The sequence below is a fragment of the Exophiala xenobiotica genome (assembly GCF_000835505.1).
Source record: "Exophiala xenobiotica strain CBS 118157 unplaced genomic scaffold supercont1.1, whole genome shotgun sequence".
NCBI lineage: Eukaryota > Fungi > Ascomycota > Eurotiomycetes > Chaetothyriales > Herpotrichiellaceae > Exophiala > Exophiala xenobiotica.
Genome location: NW_013562494.1, coordinates 2,835,554 through 2,855,071, shown reverse-complemented (window position 1 = coordinate 2,855,071; position 19,518 = coordinate 2,835,554). Strand labels below are relative to the sequence as shown.

General features: G+C 52.8%; 7 protein-coding genes across 8 annotated transcripts; 4 read left to right on the top strand and 3 right to left on the bottom strand.

Moving 5' to 3' along the window:
- The first annotated feature begins 44 nt into the window (after positions 1-44).
- PV05_01115 (uncharacterized protein) lies at positions 45-2,070 on the top strand. The gene is made up of 2 exons (XM_013466068.1): positions 45-1,251; positions 1,304-2,070. Exons 1-2 carry the CDS (start codon positions 154-156, stop codon positions 1,901-1,903), a joined length of 1,698 nt encoding a protein of 565 aa, XP_013321522.1. The 5' UTR covers positions 45-153; the 3' UTR covers positions 1,904-2,070.
- Positions 2,071-2,709: 639 nt separating this feature from the next.
- PV05_01114 (uncharacterized protein) lies at positions 2,710-7,029 on the top strand. Its single transcript, XM_013466067.1, has 2 exons — positions 2,710-3,368; positions 3,441-7,029. Exons 1-2 carry the CDS (start codon positions 3,124-3,126, stop codon positions 6,820-6,822), a joined length of 3,627 nt encoding a protein of 1,208 aa, XP_013321521.1. The 5' UTR covers positions 2,710-3,123; the 3' UTR covers positions 6,823-7,029.
- A 1,281-nt stretch (positions 7,030-8,310) lies between these two features.
- Positions 8,311-10,058, top strand: PV05_01113 (uncharacterized protein). Its single transcript, XM_013466066.1, has 3 exons — positions 8,311-8,504; positions 8,603-8,851; positions 8,912-10,058. Exons 1-3 carry the CDS (start codon positions 8,362-8,364, stop codon positions 9,606-9,608), a joined length of 1,089 nt encoding a protein of 362 aa, XP_013321520.1. The 5' UTR covers positions 8,311-8,361; the 3' UTR covers positions 9,609-10,058.
- Positions 9,923-13,155, bottom strand: PV05_01112 (uncharacterized protein). The gene is made up of 4 exons (XM_013466065.1): positions 12,657-13,155; positions 12,576-12,603; positions 11,673-12,517; positions 9,923-11,623 (listed from the first exon to the last, which is right to left on the bottom strand). The coding sequence occupies exons 1-4, from the start codon at positions 12,856-12,858 to the stop codon at positions 10,350-10,352; spliced, it is 2,349 nt and encodes a 782-aa protein (XP_013321519.1). The 5' UTR covers positions 12,859-13,155; the 3' UTR covers positions 9,923-10,349.
- Positions 13,156-13,450: 295 nt separating this feature from the next.
- PV05_01111 lies at positions 13,451-15,504 on the bottom strand. Of its 2 annotated transcripts, XM_013466064.1 has the most exons (7): positions 15,368-15,504; positions 15,298-15,315; positions 14,714-15,235; positions 14,505-14,663; positions 14,145-14,457; positions 13,699-14,078; positions 13,451-13,635 (listed from the first exon to the last, which is right to left on the bottom strand). In XM_013466064.1, exons 1-7 carry the CDS (start codon positions 15,422-15,424, stop codon positions 13,555-13,557), a joined length of 1,530 nt encoding a protein of 509 aa, XP_013321518.1. In that variant the 5' UTR covers positions 15,425-15,504; the 3' UTR covers positions 13,451-13,554. The 2 variants fall into 2 exon arrangements, with proteins under 2 accessions (XP_013321518.1, XP_013321517.1); XM_013466063.1 differs by having other exon boundaries at positions 14,714-15,315.
- Positions 15,505-16,040: 536 nt separating this feature from the next.
- PV05_01110 (uncharacterized protein) lies at positions 16,041-17,211 on the top strand (the record flags this gene model as incomplete). Its single annotated transcript, XM_013466062.1, has 2 exons — positions 16,041-17,113; positions 17,160-17,211. 2 exons carry the CDS (start codon positions 16,041-16,043, stop codon positions 17,209-17,211), a joined length of 1,125 nt encoding a protein of 374 aa, XP_013321516.1.
- Positions 17,212-17,377: 166 nt separating this feature from the next.
- Positions 17,378-19,486, bottom strand: PV05_01109 (uncharacterized protein). Its single transcript, XM_013466061.1, has one exon. The coding sequence runs from the start codon at positions 19,201-19,203 to the stop codon at positions 17,599-17,601; it is 1,605 nt and encodes a 534-aa protein (XP_013321515.1). The 5' UTR covers positions 19,204-19,486; the 3' UTR covers positions 17,378-17,598.
- Positions 19,487-19,518: the final 32 nt, after the last annotated feature.

Here is a 19,518-nt window from a genome sequence, read left to right as displayed (position 1 = left end):
TCCGACTCTCTTCTGGTGATGCCGGACTGGGGAAGTTTTTCAACACCATCTCCAACTCGTGGACATTTATTGAACTGCAGCCGCGACTGCTGCCATCCCAGAAGTAATTGCATTTTCCATCCCTCGGCTGGGTGAGGACATGCTTATCTCAGGATGTTGAGTCGCTCAGCATTGCCTCTATTGAGGCCGCGGCAAGCCCGGCCTCTTATTCCGCAGGCTCTTCCGCAACTGCGATACTACAGTCGAACTCAAGGGATCAAAGGTACAGACTACAAACCTCCCACCAGCTCACATTCCGGTTCATCAAGAGAACCCCTTCGAAAAGTCCCCTTCACGACTGCGAGTCCGAATGCGAAGAAGCAGCAACCTCCAGATAAGCCGCCCTTCGGCGTTGACCCTGCCCGAGACCTCGACGATGTTTCTGGATCAGTCTCAAAGGCGACCAGAAGTTCAATGAGAGACCAGCAGACACAAGGTGCGTGGCCTCAGGAGGAAAAAGAAGCTCCACAGAGCTCAGAAGGAGAGGCGCAACAGCCTCAACAGCCTCTTCCGGATTTGACAAAAGGTATCCCGTCAACATTGGACGCAGAGCTAAGTCAAGCAAAACAAAGTCAACAACCTCATGCACGGAAATCCAGCCTCAATATTACCGAAGAGCCAGATCAACAAACGCCTCCTGATGAAGGCGGACAAGGTGGTAGCGACGCCCCTCGGGAGCAGTACGTCTCATCAAGCGATCGGAAAAAGAACGCAGTCTTCAGATACATGTACCTGCTGCTAGGCTTGGGTGCTGTCGGCTATTCGGTATATTTGGGACGCAACTGGGAGAGCGAAGAGGAGGAGAAGAAACACGCTGATGCTCCCTCAGGTTGGGGACTTGGGCGTTTCTGGAATCGGGTCCAGGCAAGGTTAGGGTCGACCATGAGCTACTACCGAGATCCAGTGACAACGAAGCTGCTGCCGGACGAGGATCCAGATCCAAACCTGCGGTTCCCGTTTACGCTGGTGCTCAGCTTGGAGGATATGTTGTGTCATTCGGAATGGACCATGGAGCACGGATGGCGCGTCGCCAAACGACCTGGAATGGACTACTTTTTACGATACCTTGGAAGCTACTATGAGATTGTGCTGTTCACCAGCCAGCCCATGGCTATGGTCGAGCAGGTGTTGAGGAAGCTGGATCCTTATTCCACCATTCGATGGCCGCTGTTCCGTGAAGCCACTCTATACAAAGACGGCGGTTACGTAAAGGTAATTCTAGGCCACATATCCACTAACGCTTGTTTTACTAAGATGATACCAGGATCTTTCGTACCTGAACCGTGATCTCAAGAAAGTCTTGATCATCGACACCGATCCGCATCATGTCAAGCACCAACCTGAAAATGCCATCATCCTACCGAAGTGGAAGGGTGACCCGAAAGATCAGACATTGATTCAGCTTATTCCGTTCTTGGAGTACCTTGCAACCATGGGATTCGACGACGTGCGGGAGGTGCTGAAGTCCTTCGAAGGCACATACATCCCGGCCGAGTTTGCGCGACGGGAGAAGATCATCCGTGAGAAGTTCGAAAAGCAAGAGGCAGAAAAGCGGAAACACAAACCGAAGAAGAGCGTTGGTGGACTTGGCTCTCTCTTGGGATTATCCAAGCCCCAGGAAGACCAAAGTCTGGGAGAGGGCAAGATGTTGTGGGACCAGATCCGAGAACGCGGACAGCAACAGTATATGGAGTTTGACAAGAAGATTAAGGAAGAGGGCGAAAAGTGGTTGGCCGAGCGAGATGCTGAGGAGAAGAGAATGCAGGAAGAAGCTATGAAGAGCATGAAGCCTGGCCGTTGGTTCTCCGGGGTGTTTGATGGGTTGGTTGGTGGCGGGGATAAGCCTGCAGCGGAAAAGAAGTGAGCTGTGCTAATGTCTGGCCGGGCTGTACGAACAAGGATATATCATTCTAGTGCATCTTTTGCGACGAGCAATGGACTTGTCGAGAGAAGCACTGGGAACCCATTCTTCAGGCAATCATCTCCCTTCATGTATAATGGATACCTTTCGAGTGGTGTTTGAGATGAACTGTGATGATCTGATCTGCGCCAACGGAGTTGTGTTCCAGAATGCGCTTAAGCGAAAACCCATGGCTCGAAGAAGCAAGACGTCCGCATAGAGTGGGAGATGATCTGGGGATGCCTAGGGGAGATGAAGTAGAAGGTGTTTGATGTTGAAGAAGCATACCTAGGTAGGCTCCCAGGCTCCCCAAAGGTATCAAGGTTGTCAGACGATGTGTTGTGCTTGATACGACACCCACTGACAAGCTCACGACAGCGGTGATCAGCACAGATGAGGAGCTTGGCTCCAGGTGTCAGACAGAGGTCCCACATCCCAAAATTTGGAGCCCTCGCTAATACTTGCACCCAGTCGCCTCAGGCACCTATCAGGTAGGTAGTGTAGGGGCCATCATGGGCCATCGCGGCTTGAGAGAAATCTAAGAAAAGCAACGCAGAGGCACGATCTAATCCCAAACCATCTTTAACTGGACCTCGTGTGCTTTTAGGTCTGCCTCCTTCGATGCGATTGGCACTTGATCTCGCTTTTGCTCTGATTCTGGCTTCGGTTTAGGCGGTGATGGGCGGTCTACCTGGGTGCTATTGTCCCTGGGGTTCTTTCTGCTGAACATCCACACATCTTACTCGTGCCTGTGTGGCTTAACTAAGCGTTGCATTCTTCCAGCGAGCCAGCTATTGTACGAATAACTTACAGTACGGAGTACAGGGGCCGCTGACCACCTCTTTTTGTGGTGGCCCGGCGCTGTCCTACTCAATCCATCCAACCCCATCGCCGACTTTGATCACCACCACCACCAAAAGCGCCGTGTCTTAAACACCGACGACGATACCATCTGAACCCATCGCTCGTCACCCGTTGAATTGCACCAAGTCGAGATCTCTTCATCGTGGCAATTCAGCAATTGAACTCCCTCAGTACTACCCATGTCCGACTAATCGAAACAAAAGGGAGCTTCGCCTCGGACGCGTCGATGGAGGATCTGTACATGAGAACCTCCATCAACCATGTCCTCCTGTTCGGCATTGTCTGAATAGCTTTCAAATCTCCGTCGCTCCTTCCGCATCATGTCGCCGCATATAGTCGTGCGGCCCCCATCGATAAAAACCTCTTCGACAATCTCTCACGACGACATTCCTCCCCAGCCACTGGATCCGACTCATTATGAGGCTGACTTCTTCCATCCATCGCAAACGTCACATGACCAGACCCTGCCTGACCACCATCCTCAGTCCTCGTCCACCACCAGGGCAGATCAGCAGAGACGTGAAGCCGTTGCTTTTCACAAACTTCCCATTGAGGTCATCCAAAGGTACATGTCGAACTGCTGCTGGGGATGCTTCCATCAAGTCCTCCAGATCTCGTGCTTACTGACAACCTGCAGAATCCTATGGACCGTAGACGTCGACAACTTCGCCTCACTAGCCATATTAAATCGAGCCTGGTATCAAGCAGCTCAAAACAAGGAGTTATATGCACACCATCTATCTCGTTGCCCGTCCTATGCCTTGGCGAATACCGTCATCACTGGGCCTTTTCGAAAGAATGACTTGTACCGACTCAAGACCAAGTTCGCTGCCGAAGTCCGTCGGAACCTGTTCGAAGCATATTTACGACCTCGGCAGACACTGATCAACCTCGTTTCCGTCAATGCGAGTTCCTCCGCTGCGTTGCCTGGTGCTGAGGCCTTCCGCTTTTCGTTCTCGCCTAACGGCCAGACAGTCCTCGCCTTGAGCTCTTCGAGGATTTATGTCATTGACGCTATCACCGAGCCCATCTCCGTTACACGTGAATTGAAAACTCTAAGGCGACCTTTGGCCGCTTCAGTCACCGACGATGGTACTACACTCGCCGTCTTGTCATCGAAGCATCAGGCCAACGTGTACAATCTGACCGCGGAAGGTGTCAAACACGTACAGGTCATCGTGATGGACAATCCTCCTCGGACGATAGCATTGGCTCCTCAGGGCACCGTTTTAGCAGCAGCCTACGACGGTGGTGTAGAGGTGTTCTCTTTAGCGCCGACAGCTTTGTCAACCGATCGACGAGCGGTTAGGAGCGAAGGAGTTGACAGCTTGAGCTTCTTGGGGGATGGATCGATGTTGGTCGGTAGCACACAAAGCTTGGAGGAACCTTCCGCAGTGGTCATCACAGCACCCTTCTATACGGAGAACGACCTACCACCGAAAGAAGTTCACAGTCGAATGTGGACCACACAAATTCTGTTCCCGCAGATCAGCAGTGTCTGTAGCCATGCAGAACTGCTCCAAGGCCACACAGAAGGCGATGCCAGTTGGCTCTTTGCTTATGATCACTCCTTAATGTCTTACAGAGCCGTCCGGACAGACGATACGAGAACTGGTGTCGCTTACTTCTTGAATCCAACCACAAGTCGCCGCTTCAGCATGCCAGCACCTTTGACAGCTCCGACCGCTACAGCCTGTGGTACTCTAGTTGTGGCCGGGTTCAGTGGAAGTGGCCTCTGGATTTATGGCGTGCCGGAAAAATTGGATGTGAGCCCTGATATGGGTTCAGTTGTGGAAAGACATGAACAGCGACTGCAAGGGAAGATTCCATTGACTTCTGCGACCGGCCATCTTGAACCCCTCATGGCATACTCACCGTCGGTTTCTGGCAGCAGCGATGAAATCGAAGAAGATTCCCTGGCGGCAAAAGTCGACTGGAGAGAAAGTCTTTTCGTCAAGTGTTCGCAGATAAGAACAATCGAAGGCTGCACTGCTGCTAAGTGGGTCGAAAAATCCGACATGAGAGAATGTGCGTTTTACGGCAAGAGACTGATAGCAGTTGCGCCTGGTGGCGTCGACCAATTCGCGGAAGACCTTGGAGACGAGACTATGCCTGTGGACGGATCGAGGGTGTCAATACTCGACTTCGACTATGGCCCGTCTTGCGGCCAAGATTGCGAACTAACGATAGAGGTTGGTGACAAGGAGCCAGAGTTACTAACAGAACAAATCGGCGACATGGATATTGAGGTGGCAATCGAAAGACGCCGAAGTGTACGAGACCGTGGAAGAGGGGGTATAAGGACTGGCCTGGGTCGCTCTATCACCACGGCGTCCGTGAACCAGTCGTGGAACCAACGGCGTACCAACAACTCGGCATCCCCGACGTCGTCACCCCTCGACGTGGACGCACAGATGGATCTGGCCATTGCATCGCCTCGCGCTCCGACACAATTGCAGGCCAACCTGCACAGATCCAGTACCGCAGCAGGCTTTGCTACGGCTAGATACCCCCCAAGACCGCCTCTTGCACCCCAGGACGCTGGCCACCTTGTCTACCACAGATCACCCCCTCAGCAGTGGCAATCAGGAGTAGGATGGGAAACACCCCCTCCGCCATATTCAAGTGGCTCCCAGAGCCAGGTTCAGTCCGCCATACCATTAGGTTCGGCGCTGATGCAACCTCATCCCATGGGCGCTCCAGGGTCAATGCCCATGCCTTTAGCAGGAATTCCAGAAAACGGGCACATACCTCAACAAAATCAGGCTCACATGTTTCGGCCAGGCTTCGTACCAGGCCCGATGCCAATGGCGAATCATCAACTACAATTCCCGGGTCATCCGCCTCCTCATATGATGCCCGAAAGGCCTCCAGAGCACCCGGTTGGCGCATTCAGCAATGCAATACCCAGATCTGTGCCTGCAGGGTATTCGTCTTCTGTTTCACCTGATCAACATCAACACATCTTGCCAAACCAAGCCCAAGCCTCTGCAGCGGGCCAGCCACTCGTAACTACAATTTCTGCAGACTCGTCTTCACGCCCAGTATCTCATTCTGACCGATCGTCACCGCACCACACCCCGGAGCGCGTGTCACCGTTGAACATCTCTCAACCTGGCCCGAGCCCGTTTGAAGCAAGATCCACACCACAACAGTCCGATAAACCTGCTAATGCTGGTTCCATTACCCTTACAGGTGCCAACCTCCAAGCCCGCCTTAATCACCCAGTTCCTCCCACTCCAACAAGCCTGGATCAAATACGTCAGTCGCAGTATGAAACCGCTGGACCGCCTACACCTCCTAAAACAGATCAGCCTCCAACCACACAAGCATCCGGTCCTGCAGGAGCGCCCTATGCTTTCGCACCTCCGACCGCAGACCAGATGGCTAACTTGAACCGTCGAATCTCCCAGACAGCACGAAAGCCTGTGCCTGTGACAACCAACGGTTCGGCCTACCAGAATCCGGACCCAGCAACCCAACCGAGGGGCGGCTCAGTAGTACCTCCCTCCCCACCACGTGGTGCATGGGGAGCGTCTGGCAATGCGAATTCGCCATCATTCAATAAGGCCATCACGGCTCCAAACGGTTTGGCTAGGAACAACTCGCGTGGCAGTGGTCGCGCGATACCCATCTCCACGTCGACACCGAATCTAGTAGCGTCGTATTCTTACGATCGACGGCCACAAATGAGCAACAGACTGGACACGATCGAGAGCATATCCAGCTCGTATGGGCCCGGCGAGCCTGGATCGAGATCCCATAGCATTGCCGGGCAGGTGGTCATGCCGAACCAGATGGTGCACGCTAATTCTTTTGCGCAGGGAGGCTCGGCGTATCAGGACATGGATGCCTGGGCGAGAAATGCATCGAGTTCAATGGGGCTGAAACATTCGAAAACAAAGAGGAGGAGGAGAAAGGGTGAGCCGCTGGCCGATCCGGGCCGGGCACAGACGTTGCCAGCAGGTAGTCCGACAACGGGAAGGAAAGAGAAGGGAAGTCGATGTACTGTCATGTGAGGAAGCATATGGGCTAGCAAAGTCCTTGGACGTTGGCTGGAAAATTGTTACAAGTACGTTGCTAGGCTATATTCGCGCATGGGCAGCAGAAGTTTTACCCTGCATGCTATGCTCCTGCGAAATTATGTATACACTGGTCTTTGGGTTTCCACTGGGCGAACACCAAAGATATACACAATATGAAAGTCGTTCTGGCTGCTCGACCGACTGGGTTCTACCGAGACGCAGGTTGCTGGTTTCTTCTACTCGTAGTGAATGGCGGTAGGCCGCGTATGCACTATACCTCCTTCAAGAGGCAGGCATGACGGTTCTGGCATAAGCCTGGTGAGGACGGGTAGGGTTCGCGCCAGGGAGATTGGCAAGAATCAAATATGGATCATTATTAAATCGTTGTGAGGAGGCCAGGAGTCTGAGGAGTGCCGTACTTGTACTTAGCGGATCCATCACGTAGCTTCGACCTTGGTTACAACTTACAATGGTGTGAATGGTTTTAATGGTATGAAGGGACATGACCACGTTTCGGTCTGCAATCTCGGATCGTATCCTGTCGTGCCTGTTCGACCATCCTCTACTGATACCTAGCCAATCTGCCAAATGGATTCCACTCTACTTGGCGAAATCATGCTTCTCGAAGACAAGACTCCCTAGTCGCCGGCACGCCACCATGGCACCTCCACGTGCGTGAGAATGGCTGAGGAGGAGCATCCTCCTCCGCTAAACCAGGGGACGTCCCAGAGCCCGGAACCGAGATCAGTCTCGCCGAAAACATCCTCCGCCAGAACGTGGCCTCGGTGGACAAAGGCCAGACAAGGCCCCCAAGCAGTTACTCGTACCAGTCGTGCCAGTCTACTGTGGTTAGTACTGTATAGGTGCCGCTGGTGTGCACCCTACGGAGTATGGCTTGCTTAGTTGGCGTCGCCGCTACCAATGCATTTCCCTCAATCCTTTACAAGTAAGAACCCCGTGTTCTACGAGTATACTACGTACGACTAGTAAGTCACTCTTAGCCAATCGAGGCATCATGAGTTCGTCCCGCGAGAATAATTATGCGAGATGGGCATGTCGCTGCAACTACCACCCTCGTGCATAAACGACCGAGTACACAGTACGGTACTAACGTTAGTCGGCACTTCCATGCGTTCACAAGTGTGAGAGATCTTCGCCATGTTCGAGCTTCCCTTGCAGAGCTCCAGAACTTCTAGTGCAATCTCGCCACGCACTACACGCGCGACTTCACCTTAGGGCGATCCCTAGTTGTGGTGGGACAGACACCGATGGTACCTGAGTGGCCGCTGTCAGGGACAACCCCTCGACTATGAGTTCTCTCATTCTCGCTTCCCTGGCCCTGGAAGCCTGCTGGGACACTACAGTTGGGCTGGCCGCGCACCATTCGATCTAGGACGGGCTTCATACTGCCTAGTCGCCCTGATACCACTCTTTCCGGCAGCAGGTCAACATGGGAGAAAAACTTATAATTATCATGGACAGGGACCACCCGTGTTCGAGATCTTCATTCACTTCCTCGCACTTCATTCTCAAATGGCGGTTTTTTCGTGGACAAGGGCCCTGTCCCTCCTTTTGCTGTTTACCAGCCTTTGCATGCCGATCAATGCGGTGCCACAGCCCATTGCTGAACGCAGTTCCAAATGCGATAAAAGTTGCACGGCCGTACGGAAAGAATGGTCAGTACTGCTCTTTCCCTCTCGTTGATGATGAAGTCTATCCTGGTCGCATGGGAATAGTAGTAGTTCAGCCCTTTGACTTACACTCATCCTACTAGGGGCTCTCTGAGCAAATCAGAACGCACATCCTACATCAACGCCGTGCTATGCCTGCAAAAGCTGCCTTCAAAGATCCCGGCAGGACTTGTGCCCGGCGCGAAAAGCAGATTCGATGATTTTACCGCCACCCACATCAATCTGACAACATCAATCCATCTTGACGGCATCTTCCTCTCCTGGCATCGCGAGTTTGTCTGGCTCTATGAACAGGCCCTCCAAAACGAATGCGGCTACAAAGGAACCCAACCGTATGTGATCCTCATTTAACTGACCCAAGCCGAGTGTTCGTTTCAGCTAAAGGTTGCCAGATACTGGAACTGGGCTCTGTGGAGCACTTCGCTGTCTACCAGCCCTCTGTTCGACGGATCTTCTACCTCGCTCTCTGGCGATGGGGAATACATCCCGGGTCGCGACCCGTACACCGTTGGCGGTGGTGGCACCCTCCCAGTTGGTACCGGCGGAGGCTGCGTTCTCAAGGGTCCCTTCAAGAACATGAGTGTCAATCTGGGTCCGTTTGACTTCAGCGTCGTCTTCAGCGGACTACCTTCCAACTGGACGGCATACAACCCTCACTGCCTCACCCGGGATCTGAACAACTACATTGCGACCCGCTACGGCAACCAGACGGCCATCAACACCCTCATGGCCAAGAAGACGATAGCCGACTTCCAAAATACCATGTCCGGCGCCGACATCAACCTCGGTGTCCACGGTGGAGGGCATTTTTCGTTGGGCCCGAGCTTGCTGGATTTCTTCGCCAGCCCTTCCGATCCAGCTTTCTGGTTGCACCATGGCATGATCGACCGTGTCTGGACGCTTTGGCAGGCGGCGAACCCGAATAATAGGGTCACTGCTCTAGACGGGACGAGCACCATCTTCAACGGCAACTCTACACCGAATGTCACCTTGGACACGGTGATGGATTGGGGTTACCTGGGACCGGCCAAGAAAGTCCGAGACCTCGTCAGTGTCTCGGCAGGAGACTTCTGCTACACCTATGCGTAGGGGGCCATGACAAGTTTTGGATTCTGCCTTTTTCGTCTCTTTTACATATATACATATAATTACTCCGCAGCAACGTCTACCATGAGGAAAAAGCGAATGATGACAAAACGAAACGAAAAGTATGGTTCAGCCACTTCCGAGCTTTGCCTTGCTGACACGCCATCCTGCCACTTACTCACCTCCAGAAGCACTGGCAAAATCAAGCAAGTGCGGTTCGCATCGTGAGATACTATTGAGGAGGAATGTACGTGTTCTGGTGCGTTGACCACCTACAGTATGTTCAAGTCTCAGTGCTGTTGGGTCCTGCCGAGCCCGTGGACCTGACTTATGGCAGCATCGACGCCACATCTCTCTTACACCCTGTTCATCTCTTACGATATCGACAGCCTACCCTCACAGTGCCTGTATCATCATCAACCAAGGCTTTCCTATTGATAATGCAGCTTTCAGGGTCAGAATCAGCAAGCACAAGGCAGTTCAGTCCTCGCGCTGATGTGAAATGCACAATTCTGATGTCTAACTACGTTGTGGAAAGGTTGACTGAACCCATGATACTCAGTGTATATCTTTGAATCGTCGACCAGTCCTGTTAATGCCATGTGGCCTTCCACCCAAAACTCCTCGCTCAGTCTTTGCACAGAAAAGGGAATGGACAACAAGAATGCCGCACCGTGTGTTCAAAGCGGAAGCGAAGTGATTGAGGGCAGGACCTGACCTGCGGCTGTAATCCCTCGACCGTGTTTATACCATGTGGTCGGCATCTCTGTTCATGTCGACACTCTGACCCCGCGGGGGTTGTACGGAATCGGTAGTCCTTGCCCGCCGCAATCCGTCCCTGCTGTTCTTCGTACTAAGGGCCGTCGTGCCAGAATAGCCTCCTCGCTTCGTTGCGTCCTCTTCTTCCGCCCAGGCCAGCGTTTCATCGGGTAGCAGGATGGCTCGATCGATGCTGACGGGTAATCCTCGATGCCTGCCACGGAGCATCACAGCACACAAGACGAGTTTGCTGGCTGTATGCCATGTCCCGCAGAACGAGTATGCCGCCCATGGAATGCCGACCGATATCCCCACACAGCCGTACGCAGACACGACTTCAAATATGATATTGAAGGTGGAAAAGTTGACGGGGTCGCGCTCAAACTGGCCCGTCTCGATTGCTGTGATCATGAAAATCGCCAGAACGAGCCACCATAGGTCGTGGCCCAATTGGCCCCGAAGTTGTTGCCGTACGAAGTCTTGACGAGTCCAGGACAATGAGTTGGAAATCGGTGGCACAGTCCCATGAGACATGGTCATAGTACGTTTCAAGCCCGAAAGGAGCTGGCGTCCTGGCTTTTCCTTTTCTTTTGCTTTTTCGTCCGCCCTACCACTGTTTTCGTCTGCACCTTGAGTCGTCGCTCCTTCGAGATCTTCGGCGTAAATTCCGAGTGATCGCTCTTCGTAGACGTTTGTATTACGTATCGTCATTGCGATGGGAAAGGCTGAAATGTACATCATGGCGACGTAGAGGACGAGAAGGCCCGACCGTAGTCCCGATATACTGACCACGTAGAACCCTCCACTCCTGACGGCAAAAGCCTGGAATAATCCGTCCAGAACTCGGAAATGAGGAGAGATGGCGTCTGTGACGGGATTGTTGATGTTCAGGAGCTCAAAGGCCACCCAATCAATGCCGTTCAGCATTACCAGAGAGAAAACCAGCCACCATGTCTGCGCAGCGGGAAACAGGTTGGTGTAAACTCGTCGAGGATGGTCGAGGCAAAATTCCAACGTTTGACGGCGTCGTTGCCAGGCTTGTGATTGGAACTTGTTTGGTATCATTTTCTTCATCGTCCACAAGATTAGCCTGAGGAAAGGCGGGAAGCAGGTGTTTCCGGCCAGAATGAGCAGACTCAAAGTGAGCAAGCAATAGTAACTCGTCTGGAGCGCAGTCGCGTTGGCATCCAACAGAGCCATTCCGGAGTTGTTGAACGCTGAAACAGCAAAGAAGGCACCCGTCCAAAATGGGTCGAGCCCTACCAGAGTCAGCAAGGTCTTTCAAAAGCAGATATCTCTCGTCTGTACCATTTCTGAGTGCCATGCCAGGCCGATTGACCTTGATCCAGGCGCCAAGTCCCAGCGCTCCGAAAAGCTGGAAGAGGAAGAAATATAATGGCACCACCCAGGACAGCAGACAAATAGCGTCATATTCAATGCCACCCAGTTTCTTGCGTTCCTTCTCACTGAGACCGTGGAACTGACTGTTTCGTCCGAGATAGCCATTTACCGTGTCGAGGTATTTGCTCAACTTGGAATGACCTTTCTCCTGTGATTTGATGTCGTCCTCGACGGCAACGTTGTCTCCATCTGGGGAATATCGCCCAGTTCTGGGCAAGGCATTGCGAGGATGGTTATCAAGTGGTCGAGCACCAACGCCACGTCCTTCCAAAAAGCTTGTCCGGCGACGGCTGATGTTGCGTGGTCGGAGGTGGTTTTGGGCATGTTCAGCAGCCGGAAGCTGATCTCGAAACCGGATATGACCATTCTGTTCGTCGTTAGCGACCTCACTGATGCTGATCGCAGCCGTATCGGACTCCGCAACTACGTTCGATGGTGACTGGGTGCGTTCTGGAGGATTCAAAGAAGCCTTATCCTCGGCACTGTCGTCTTGAGGACGATCTGGAATGGCGCGACCACGGACCGCACCCGAGGCGATTGCGGCTTCACGATCCCCGGAATGACTGGGTCTGCGCCTTGACCAGGTAAAGGTCAGCGAACGGGGTCTCAGCAACAGTCTTCGACGTCGCTCGGCAAGTTCGGCAAACTTCTTCTCAAAAGCTCGCTTTCGGACGTGCAGAATGGCGATGGACACGAAAATCGCAGAACCTGCAATGATGAGTATAAACAATATCACTTGTTGCCACGTGTTGCTAAACAATTGATCAGTCCAGTGCAACTGCAAGGTCTGTTCAACTCCAAGCGACTTACAGTTCTGATAGGTTGACGGTGTTGAGGCCTGAAACGTCATCAGTAGGTGACAAGAACAGCAATATGGTAACGCAATCTTACCTGCTTCGGTCATGGCGGAAACGCACAGAAACAGGCTATCAATGAAGCGGACCGATTTTGCTGGGGTGGATGATCCCCAGAAGATTATGCTTGATAGAATGCAAGCGGCACAGAAATAGAAGTAATGTAAATGGATGAACGAGACATTTTCCAGACTCTCGTGAAGAGTAGTGTACCACTTTTGAAGGAATTGACGAGCCATTTCGGATAGATGGAGACTCTTGAATGGATCGCCTGGAACCGCACGGATGGTGTTTGTGCAATTCTGCTGTCGATCCAAGGCGACACAGCGGCGATGCGAGTGGCGCTTTCTGGCCTAATGTTCCAAGAAGGCCTCAGGTTCTGATTGATGTACGGGGTCTGGGATAGCCCGGATCTAGACTGGTCGCCAGACTGTTCTCCAGATTCATGGTCGTCGCCTGGACTCACGATAAGCGATCGCTTCGAGTCTTCTGCGATACATCTTCGATGGAATCCAGTTGTGGATGGGAAGTTGACGGTGTTGGCAAGGCGAGTAAAGGAGGACAAAGAAATCAGGGCGGCCACTGGCGGCTAACGTCAAAGTCCGCAGGCGATAAATTTATTGTCTGGCAAATGAGCAACCCGCTGTTTGCAGCGCAGTTGAGGACATTGCGGCTCGTCAGACGTTGATTAATCACATAATCTAACATAAGCACCCAATAAGATTTGGCGCGGCAGCGGGCCGAAAGCTTAGGTGAGCTTGGTATTGGTATCGAGGTATTAGTACACGTCGGGTACCCGTTGTCATCTGCAAGGACAACAGTCCCTTTGGCAGTCAAGAGCCTGTTTGCACGGCATTGCATTCCGTCGATTTGTGAGAGCGATGAGGCAGTCTGTCTCAAACAACGAGGCAAGCTCCTAGTGCCGTGTCCTCAGTTCATATCTGGCTAACAAGCATCCCAGCCCATACCAGAACGTGACCATCCTTAATGAAGTTGTACGGCAAACCACCAGGATTCTAGATAAATCTTAGCAGTCGTCTTCTTGAAAGCCTGTGGCTGGCCATCAAGAGGTCTCTCACCTTTGCCAGAAGAGTGGCTTGGCCGATGCCCATGTTATCTCCAATCCAAGCAAGACAGTTCCGGAAATGTGTCTGCATTTCTGGCGAAACTACAGACAGGGTGGAAGACACGGTGAGGGGGTGAAGAATGAGAAGCCCGCCAACAGACTTGCCTGGAGTGATGACACCATGAGGACTTGACGGAGGCATTTCAGCAGAGCCCGTCAGATGGAAATGGACAGACGCAGCAAGATCGGCCGCAAGGGTTTGAACCTCGGAGTAGAGACGGCCGACTGTTAGTTTTCTATCAGGTTCCGGGAATTGTAGCTCGCAACGTATGACCTGGTCGAGAAATAAAAGGCGAGATTTGCGATAACAATTCCATATGCCAGCAACATACACTGGTGCCCGTTAGCATGGCTGTAGTAGTGAGATCCGCGGAGCAACTGGTTCATTGCGGCACTCACGGTCGAAATAGCTCTCTAGTCTTCCAGGCCAATAGATCGTCCCGGCTGATCTTGCTTGGCTCTGGTTCATGGTACCAATTAGTTTTGGCGACCATTCTGGAGGTTGATTCTCAGCCCACTGAGCATAGTCGCGGACGAGGAGTATCATATCCTCTCTTAGTTGACCCAATTCTTCAGCAGTCATATCCGTAGGAGATTTTATGAGTTGTTGCATCCTTGCCGCGATGGGTCTCGTCCTGACCATGATGGAATCCAGACTCTGGACTGAATCTGCTAGCAACGGAGCACAGAGGATGCCATGATTGCGTGAATTCTACCGGGTCATTGTCAGTGATGGGGCCAGTGGTTGGATTGACTCACCTCCAATCGAGCTGGGTCGAGGCGGAGGGGATTCGACATCTGGAACAACTTTGCACCGGCGAAGATATCGAAGGGAGAGTGCTCCGAGGTGAGAATGGCCGAGACGCCCTTGGAATGAGCGCTGTGCGCACTCGGATACGCCTCAGTCGTCGAGATGATCTAGCAAGTTTGGTTGAGCTTCGATTTTCTGTCTTCGCGCTTCTCCTCACCTCATATAGTCCAAGCAACACAGCAGTCAAGAGAGGCTCCACGATGTTCGAAGTCGCAACATTCGAGATGGTCCTCTGGAAGGACTGCAGGAGTTGGAAATAAAGATATTTAGCCTCAGCCGAGATCTCCGGACGGCTGTGCTTGTTTGCGTAGCTGGCGAAAGATACAATAGTCACCGCTTGTGACAGCTCTGAGGATGGCCCACAGTAGACTAGCAACTGTCGAAGGCCTTCAAGATAGCCGCGTGATAGTGACCGATCCGAGGAGATCACAGAGTAATCCAGGAGGAATTGCTCCCGGGCTTCTCGTTCGAATGTAGCATTACGCCAATCCGCAGTTGTGTAGTGCGCAACACTGGGAATATGGGTCTTGGGATCGTCTGATGGAGGTCCCTGCTCATCTTGAGAGTCCGAGTGGTCTCGGAAGTGATCCAGACCATGGCGGTGATGCCGGAATATCAGGTCCGTCTCATCCTTGTATCCGCGGCAAGTACGGTTGGCTTTTCTGCATCTGTTGCAAACCTTGTACATGATGCTGGTCAGCCGCAAGTGACCAGAAGTGGCAAAGGGCCGCATATGCATACTGGACGAGCCTCGTCACACTGATATTTTAAGTCAGCACAGGCGGTACTAACTTACATTTGCCGGGCTCACCTTTTTGCGCCTCTGTTTGCAAGTCTCACAGCCTCTGGAAACACCGTGATAGACCATATTGCCCCTTCGCCCTCACCAGGTGCTGGGAGACCACCTGGGGATCTTTGAGATGAAAGACCCGATCAATTGCATGGCTGTAAGGAAGGATGCAGTTGATAGCTTGAGGTCTCGAAGACAAGTCCGTATGGCGTCTCTGCCGTATGTGGCTAGTCTTGCGCGTCGCGCTTTGTCATACAGGGATAGAGTTGCGCGCTGGAACTCATATCCACCAACACGACGACAACCCCCTTGGTAGCACTCCTTCTTCCATGACTCCAGTGAACAGGATAGCTGCGTACATTGTCAGCTGTACTCCCCCTCCATCTGGCACACAGTGCCTGTGGCATTGTGATATCTAGATCCAAGAAGCGGAAGTTGAGGTAAGTCCGATGGTGGATGATGGCGGTCTCTCAACGGACACCTTCGATCGATCAATGAGCCAGCCATCAAGCCCACCAACCTTCCAGTCTATCTCGGACTCAAGGTAAATCCGATGATATCTTTCAATGATTCTTCTCGATTGTCAAGATATAGAGCTGTTGGACCTGTCTCACTTGCATCCTGTTCTTCTCTTCCTTGTCGATGCCCGAAGCTAAACATACCCTTCCACACTATTTCGACCACGCTTTCCAATATGGTCCCAAAGAACTACATTTCCAAAGTCGGCCTCATCGGCGCAACGGGGACATTGGGCTCCCATGTTCTCTTCGCCTTGCTTGCCCAGCACTTCCCACAATTTCAGGTCACTTTGATCACCCGCCCCGGAAGCATCACACCTGCCAAACACCCCGAATTGACGTCCAATCCACGCATCACCATCGTTGCGGGCTCCTATGAAGACCACGACTTCCTTGTTCATCCCCTCACCGGCCAAGACGCCCTCATCATAACACTAGGCTTCAGCGTGTGCCATACGCTCCAACCACTCATCATCCGGGCCGCTTGCGAGGCCAAAGTGCCCTACATCCTCCCCTGCGAGTTCGGGAGCGACACCAGCAACCCACGCCTCGTCGCCGCTATTCCGGGCCACATGGCCAAAGTCAACGCGCGTAAGATGGTCGAGGAACTTGGCACTGCACCCGACGGCAGCCGCACAAGCTGCTGGATCGGCATCTCCAACAACGCCTGGCTCGACTGGAACCTGCCGGGCGGCTGGATGGGTATCGACATCAAGCAACGCAAGGCCACGCTGCTTGACGGGGACGATGTCAAGACCTACCTTTCCACAATACGCACGTCTGCTCTCGCTGCTGCTAGGGTCCTCTCGCTCCCGCTTACCCTCGACGGCAAGAACCCCAACGTGACCAGCTCCAGCTCCAGCTCCAGCTCCAGCGCCGATCCAACTCTCCAACGCACCCTGCCCTCATTCGCGAACAAAATGGTCTACGTAGCCAGCTTTCGCCTCTCGCAAGCCGATATCTTCCGCGCAGTGCAGCAAGCCACGCGAACGACCGATGCAGATTGGGACATCAGCCACGTCCCGCTGACGCAGGATATCCAGGATGCGCATGCGAAGCTTGCAGCAGGGAACAGGCTGGCCATAATGGACCTTCTCAACGGAAATCTCTTCGTGAAAGGTGTGGCGGACGCATTCTACCCCAACGGCGCGGACGAAGAGGCGGAGCTGCATAATGCGTTGCTCGGCGTGGAGGATTGTCAGAATCTGGAGGATGTCATGGCGAGGATAGTCAAGGAGGTCATGAGCAAGTAAGTAATAATTATCGTGGTTAGGTCTCGACGCTCCATGACACAGCTTCTACTCGACAAGGAACCTGAAGACTACTTATGATGACCATCCGGGATAGTGTTGATTGACTTGACCCAAGTATAGATTGGAAGAGTGCAGAAGAACCGATTTACTGGTATGTAGTCAAAACCACGCGGGATCTATGACCATCTTTCTCTCTCCAGTGCCTCAGCAGTGTGGAAGAATATAAGCAGATCGTCCTAATGTATAAGACTAGTAAGAATAGAAAACGAATACTATTGCTTCATCACTCGTAAGTCGTGTACAATAGCCAGTCCAGGGGCTTTCATCCAAGCTGTCCGTCACTCCCACTCCCATTGCCGCCATTGCCTTGGAACAATCAACGAACGAATTCCTTCCCAACCTGTCCTGACCGTTTCTAATCCCTGTGTATTCACGCCCATCCCATTCCCTTCAAGGCCCAGCCATACTAACCTCCAAGTTCCTACGCCTGGCCCAACGCCCTCACACCATCCCCCTCCGCCCCATCAATAACCCTCCTAACATGCCCCTGCTCCAACTTCCTCGCCCGCTCGCGTCCCTCTTCCAACCTCTCCACCCCAAGCCTGATATTCTCCACGTGCACACTCAGCGGAATCTCCTTATGGTCCCTCAGCACCTCTGCACTACCCACCCGTGTCCTCAACTCCTCCAGCTCCGCCCCCATAGCCTGCAACTTGAGTATCGTCGCCGAGACATGCGCCCACGCCACCTTGCGGTACTGCCCGACCTGCCTCAGCAACGTGAGCTGGTTATTGAACTTGCCCAACTTCGCCCTGTTCCCGCCCAACAGCGTCCACAGATGCGAGAGGATCTCGTCCTTGCCCGCCTGCGCGTCGATGTTGTCGCGCATGGCAATCGCATGGATTACGTCAAGCCGGTCCTCGAGGTTCTGCAGCACAAGCAACAATGCTTGCGCCTCATCGATCAACCGCTCAATCTCCTCGCTAACGATGCGCGTGTGTTGGATATACTGATCCAACAGGCGCGACTCGGTGAACTGCACTGGCGTGAACGGCGCCAGGATCCGATCCTGGATAAAACCTGGAATGATCCCGCGCGAGGACTGCTTGATCGCCATGTCGTCGAGCACGCGCTGTGTCCAGCGTGCCGTGCTAAGCACAATGTCCACGCCGCGGCCGACGTGGGAGTTGAATTTCTGGAGATCGAAAGAAGCGATCCGTGCGGTTTCAACAAAGCCGTCGAACTCGAGAACGAGTTCATTGCGGGAAGAGAGCTGCGAAAAGCGAACAATCTGGCGGAGATCGCGGATTGACGTTTCTGAGCGTTTCATGTCTAACGGTAAAGTGATTCCCGCCGCAGATTCGGACAGAATTTCCTCAAAATGGGATTGTGTCTGCATCAGGGCGTCGAATTCGACTGGCGCAGATGTTCCGGACGAAAGGGTAGGAGCATCGGCGTTTGAGGAGGCATAGTGGCAGATCGGCAAGTGGAGAAGGGATATTCCTGGTATACGACAGATCGGTGACAAGGCAGTATAGATTGAAGTCGTCAGCAGATTCTGGACAAGCATCAAGATGCCGGCGAATAGGTATGCCGCAAGCAGCCACGATATAGGCTTCTTCAAGGTCTTGAGTGTCTGTCCAAGAATATCGAAAATCCATTCGGCCACGTGGCTCATGATATTGAGTACTTGATCAGCAACACTTGTCTCCTCTCGGGGAGTGTCCGATTGATGTCTGGTGGATGGTCTCGCTGCCGTCGAAGTGGCTCCTTGTTGCCTTGGTTGTCCAGTTCTCGAAGGGACTGGAGGCTTGCGCTGTCTGACCAGTCTCTGAGCTGTAGGTGTGCTCGTTGACATGGTGGGCATGATGAACTGTGGTTCTGCCGGGGCAGTGTTTGCTGGTCTAGAGTGATGCGCAGGCTCTTGGGTCCTTTTCGGCCTTGTTTGGCTATCGGTATCTGTAGTGGCTGTAGGAGGATCTTCTTCTGAGACGGACGTGGCTGAAGCTTCGTCCCAGCTGATGCTCTCATTACCCTTATCTTCAACCACCCATGAATCTTCCATGGATTTTGTACTTTCAGGCATCGTTGAGATTATCGCTTCACTCGGGTATACTTGAAGATAGGAGAAGGTACTTCAACACCCCATAGATGAAGTGACAATCGCAACAATGCTGCCTGCCAAGGTTGGTGCTTTGTCCTTCAGCCTTGGGCGGGTAATGATGAATATCCAGCAAGAGGAGAGAACGTTTTCATGTCACCATATTAGAAAGCCACTACTTGGGCAATGATTTGAGGAAGGGCAGTGAATGATGTTTCAAAGCAAGGAATACATCCTTTTTGCCACTATGAACCATCAAGGAAGTGTCTTGTCAAACGGTCGCGTGAATGGTGACGATGC

Bases quoted from the DNA above. Each gene is read 5' to 3' on its own strand.
- PV05_01114 (XM_013466067.1), top strand. From the start codon at position 3,124: ATGTCGCCGCATATAGTCGTGCGGCCCCCATCGATAAAAACCTCTTCG. The intron at 3,369-3,440 runs GTACATGTCGAA...GACAACCTGCAG, and splicing joins CCCATTGAGGTCATCCAAAG to AATCCTATGGACCGTAGACG.
- PV05_01115 (XM_013466068.1), top strand. From the start codon at position 154: ATGTTGAGTCGCTCAGCATTGCCTCTATTGAGGCCGCGGCAAGCCCGG. The intron at 1,252-1,303 runs GTAATTCTAGGC...AGATGATACCAG, and splicing joins AAGACGGCGGTTACGTAAAG to GATCTTTCGTACCTGAACCG.
- PV05_01113 (XM_013466066.1), top strand. From the start codon at position 8,362: ATGGCGGTTTTTTCGTGGACAAGGGCCCTGTCCCTCCTTTTGCTGTTT. The intron at 8,505-8,602 runs GTCAGTACTGCT...TCATCCTACTAG, and splicing joins ACGGCCGTACGGAAAGAATG to GGGCTCTCTGAGCAAATCAG. The intron at 8,852-8,911 runs GTATGTGATCCT...AAAGGTTGCCAG, and splicing joins GGCTACAAAGGAACCCAACC to ATACTGGAACTGGGCTCTGT.
- PV05_01109 (XM_013466061.1), bottom strand. From the start codon at position 19,203: ATGCCTGAAAGTACAAAATCCATGGAAGATTCATGGGTGGTTGAAGAT.
- PV05_01111 (XM_013466064.1), bottom strand. From the start codon at position 15,424: ATGGTCTATCACGGTGTTTCCAGAGGCTGTGAGACTTGCAAACAGAGG. The intron at 14,458-14,504 runs GTGAGTCAATCC...ATGACCCGGTAG, and splicing joins TCGACCCAGCTCGATTGGAG to AATTCACGCAATCATGGCAT. The intron at 14,079-14,144 runs GTGAGTGCCGCA...AACGGGCACCAG, and splicing joins ACTAGAGAGCTATTTCGACC to TGTATGTTGCTGGCATATGG.
- PV05_01112 (XM_013466065.1), bottom strand. From the start codon at position 12,858: ATGGCTCGTCAATTCCTTCAAAAGTGGTACACTACTCTTCACGAGAGT. The intron at 12,604-12,656 runs GTAAGATTGCGT...ATGACGTTTCAG, and splicing joins TTCCGCCATGACCGAAGCAG to GCCTCAACACCGTCAACCTA. The intron at 11,624-11,672 runs GTACAGACGAGA...TGACTCTGGTAG, and splicing joins TGGCATGGCACTCAGAAATG to GGCTCGACCCATTTTGGACG.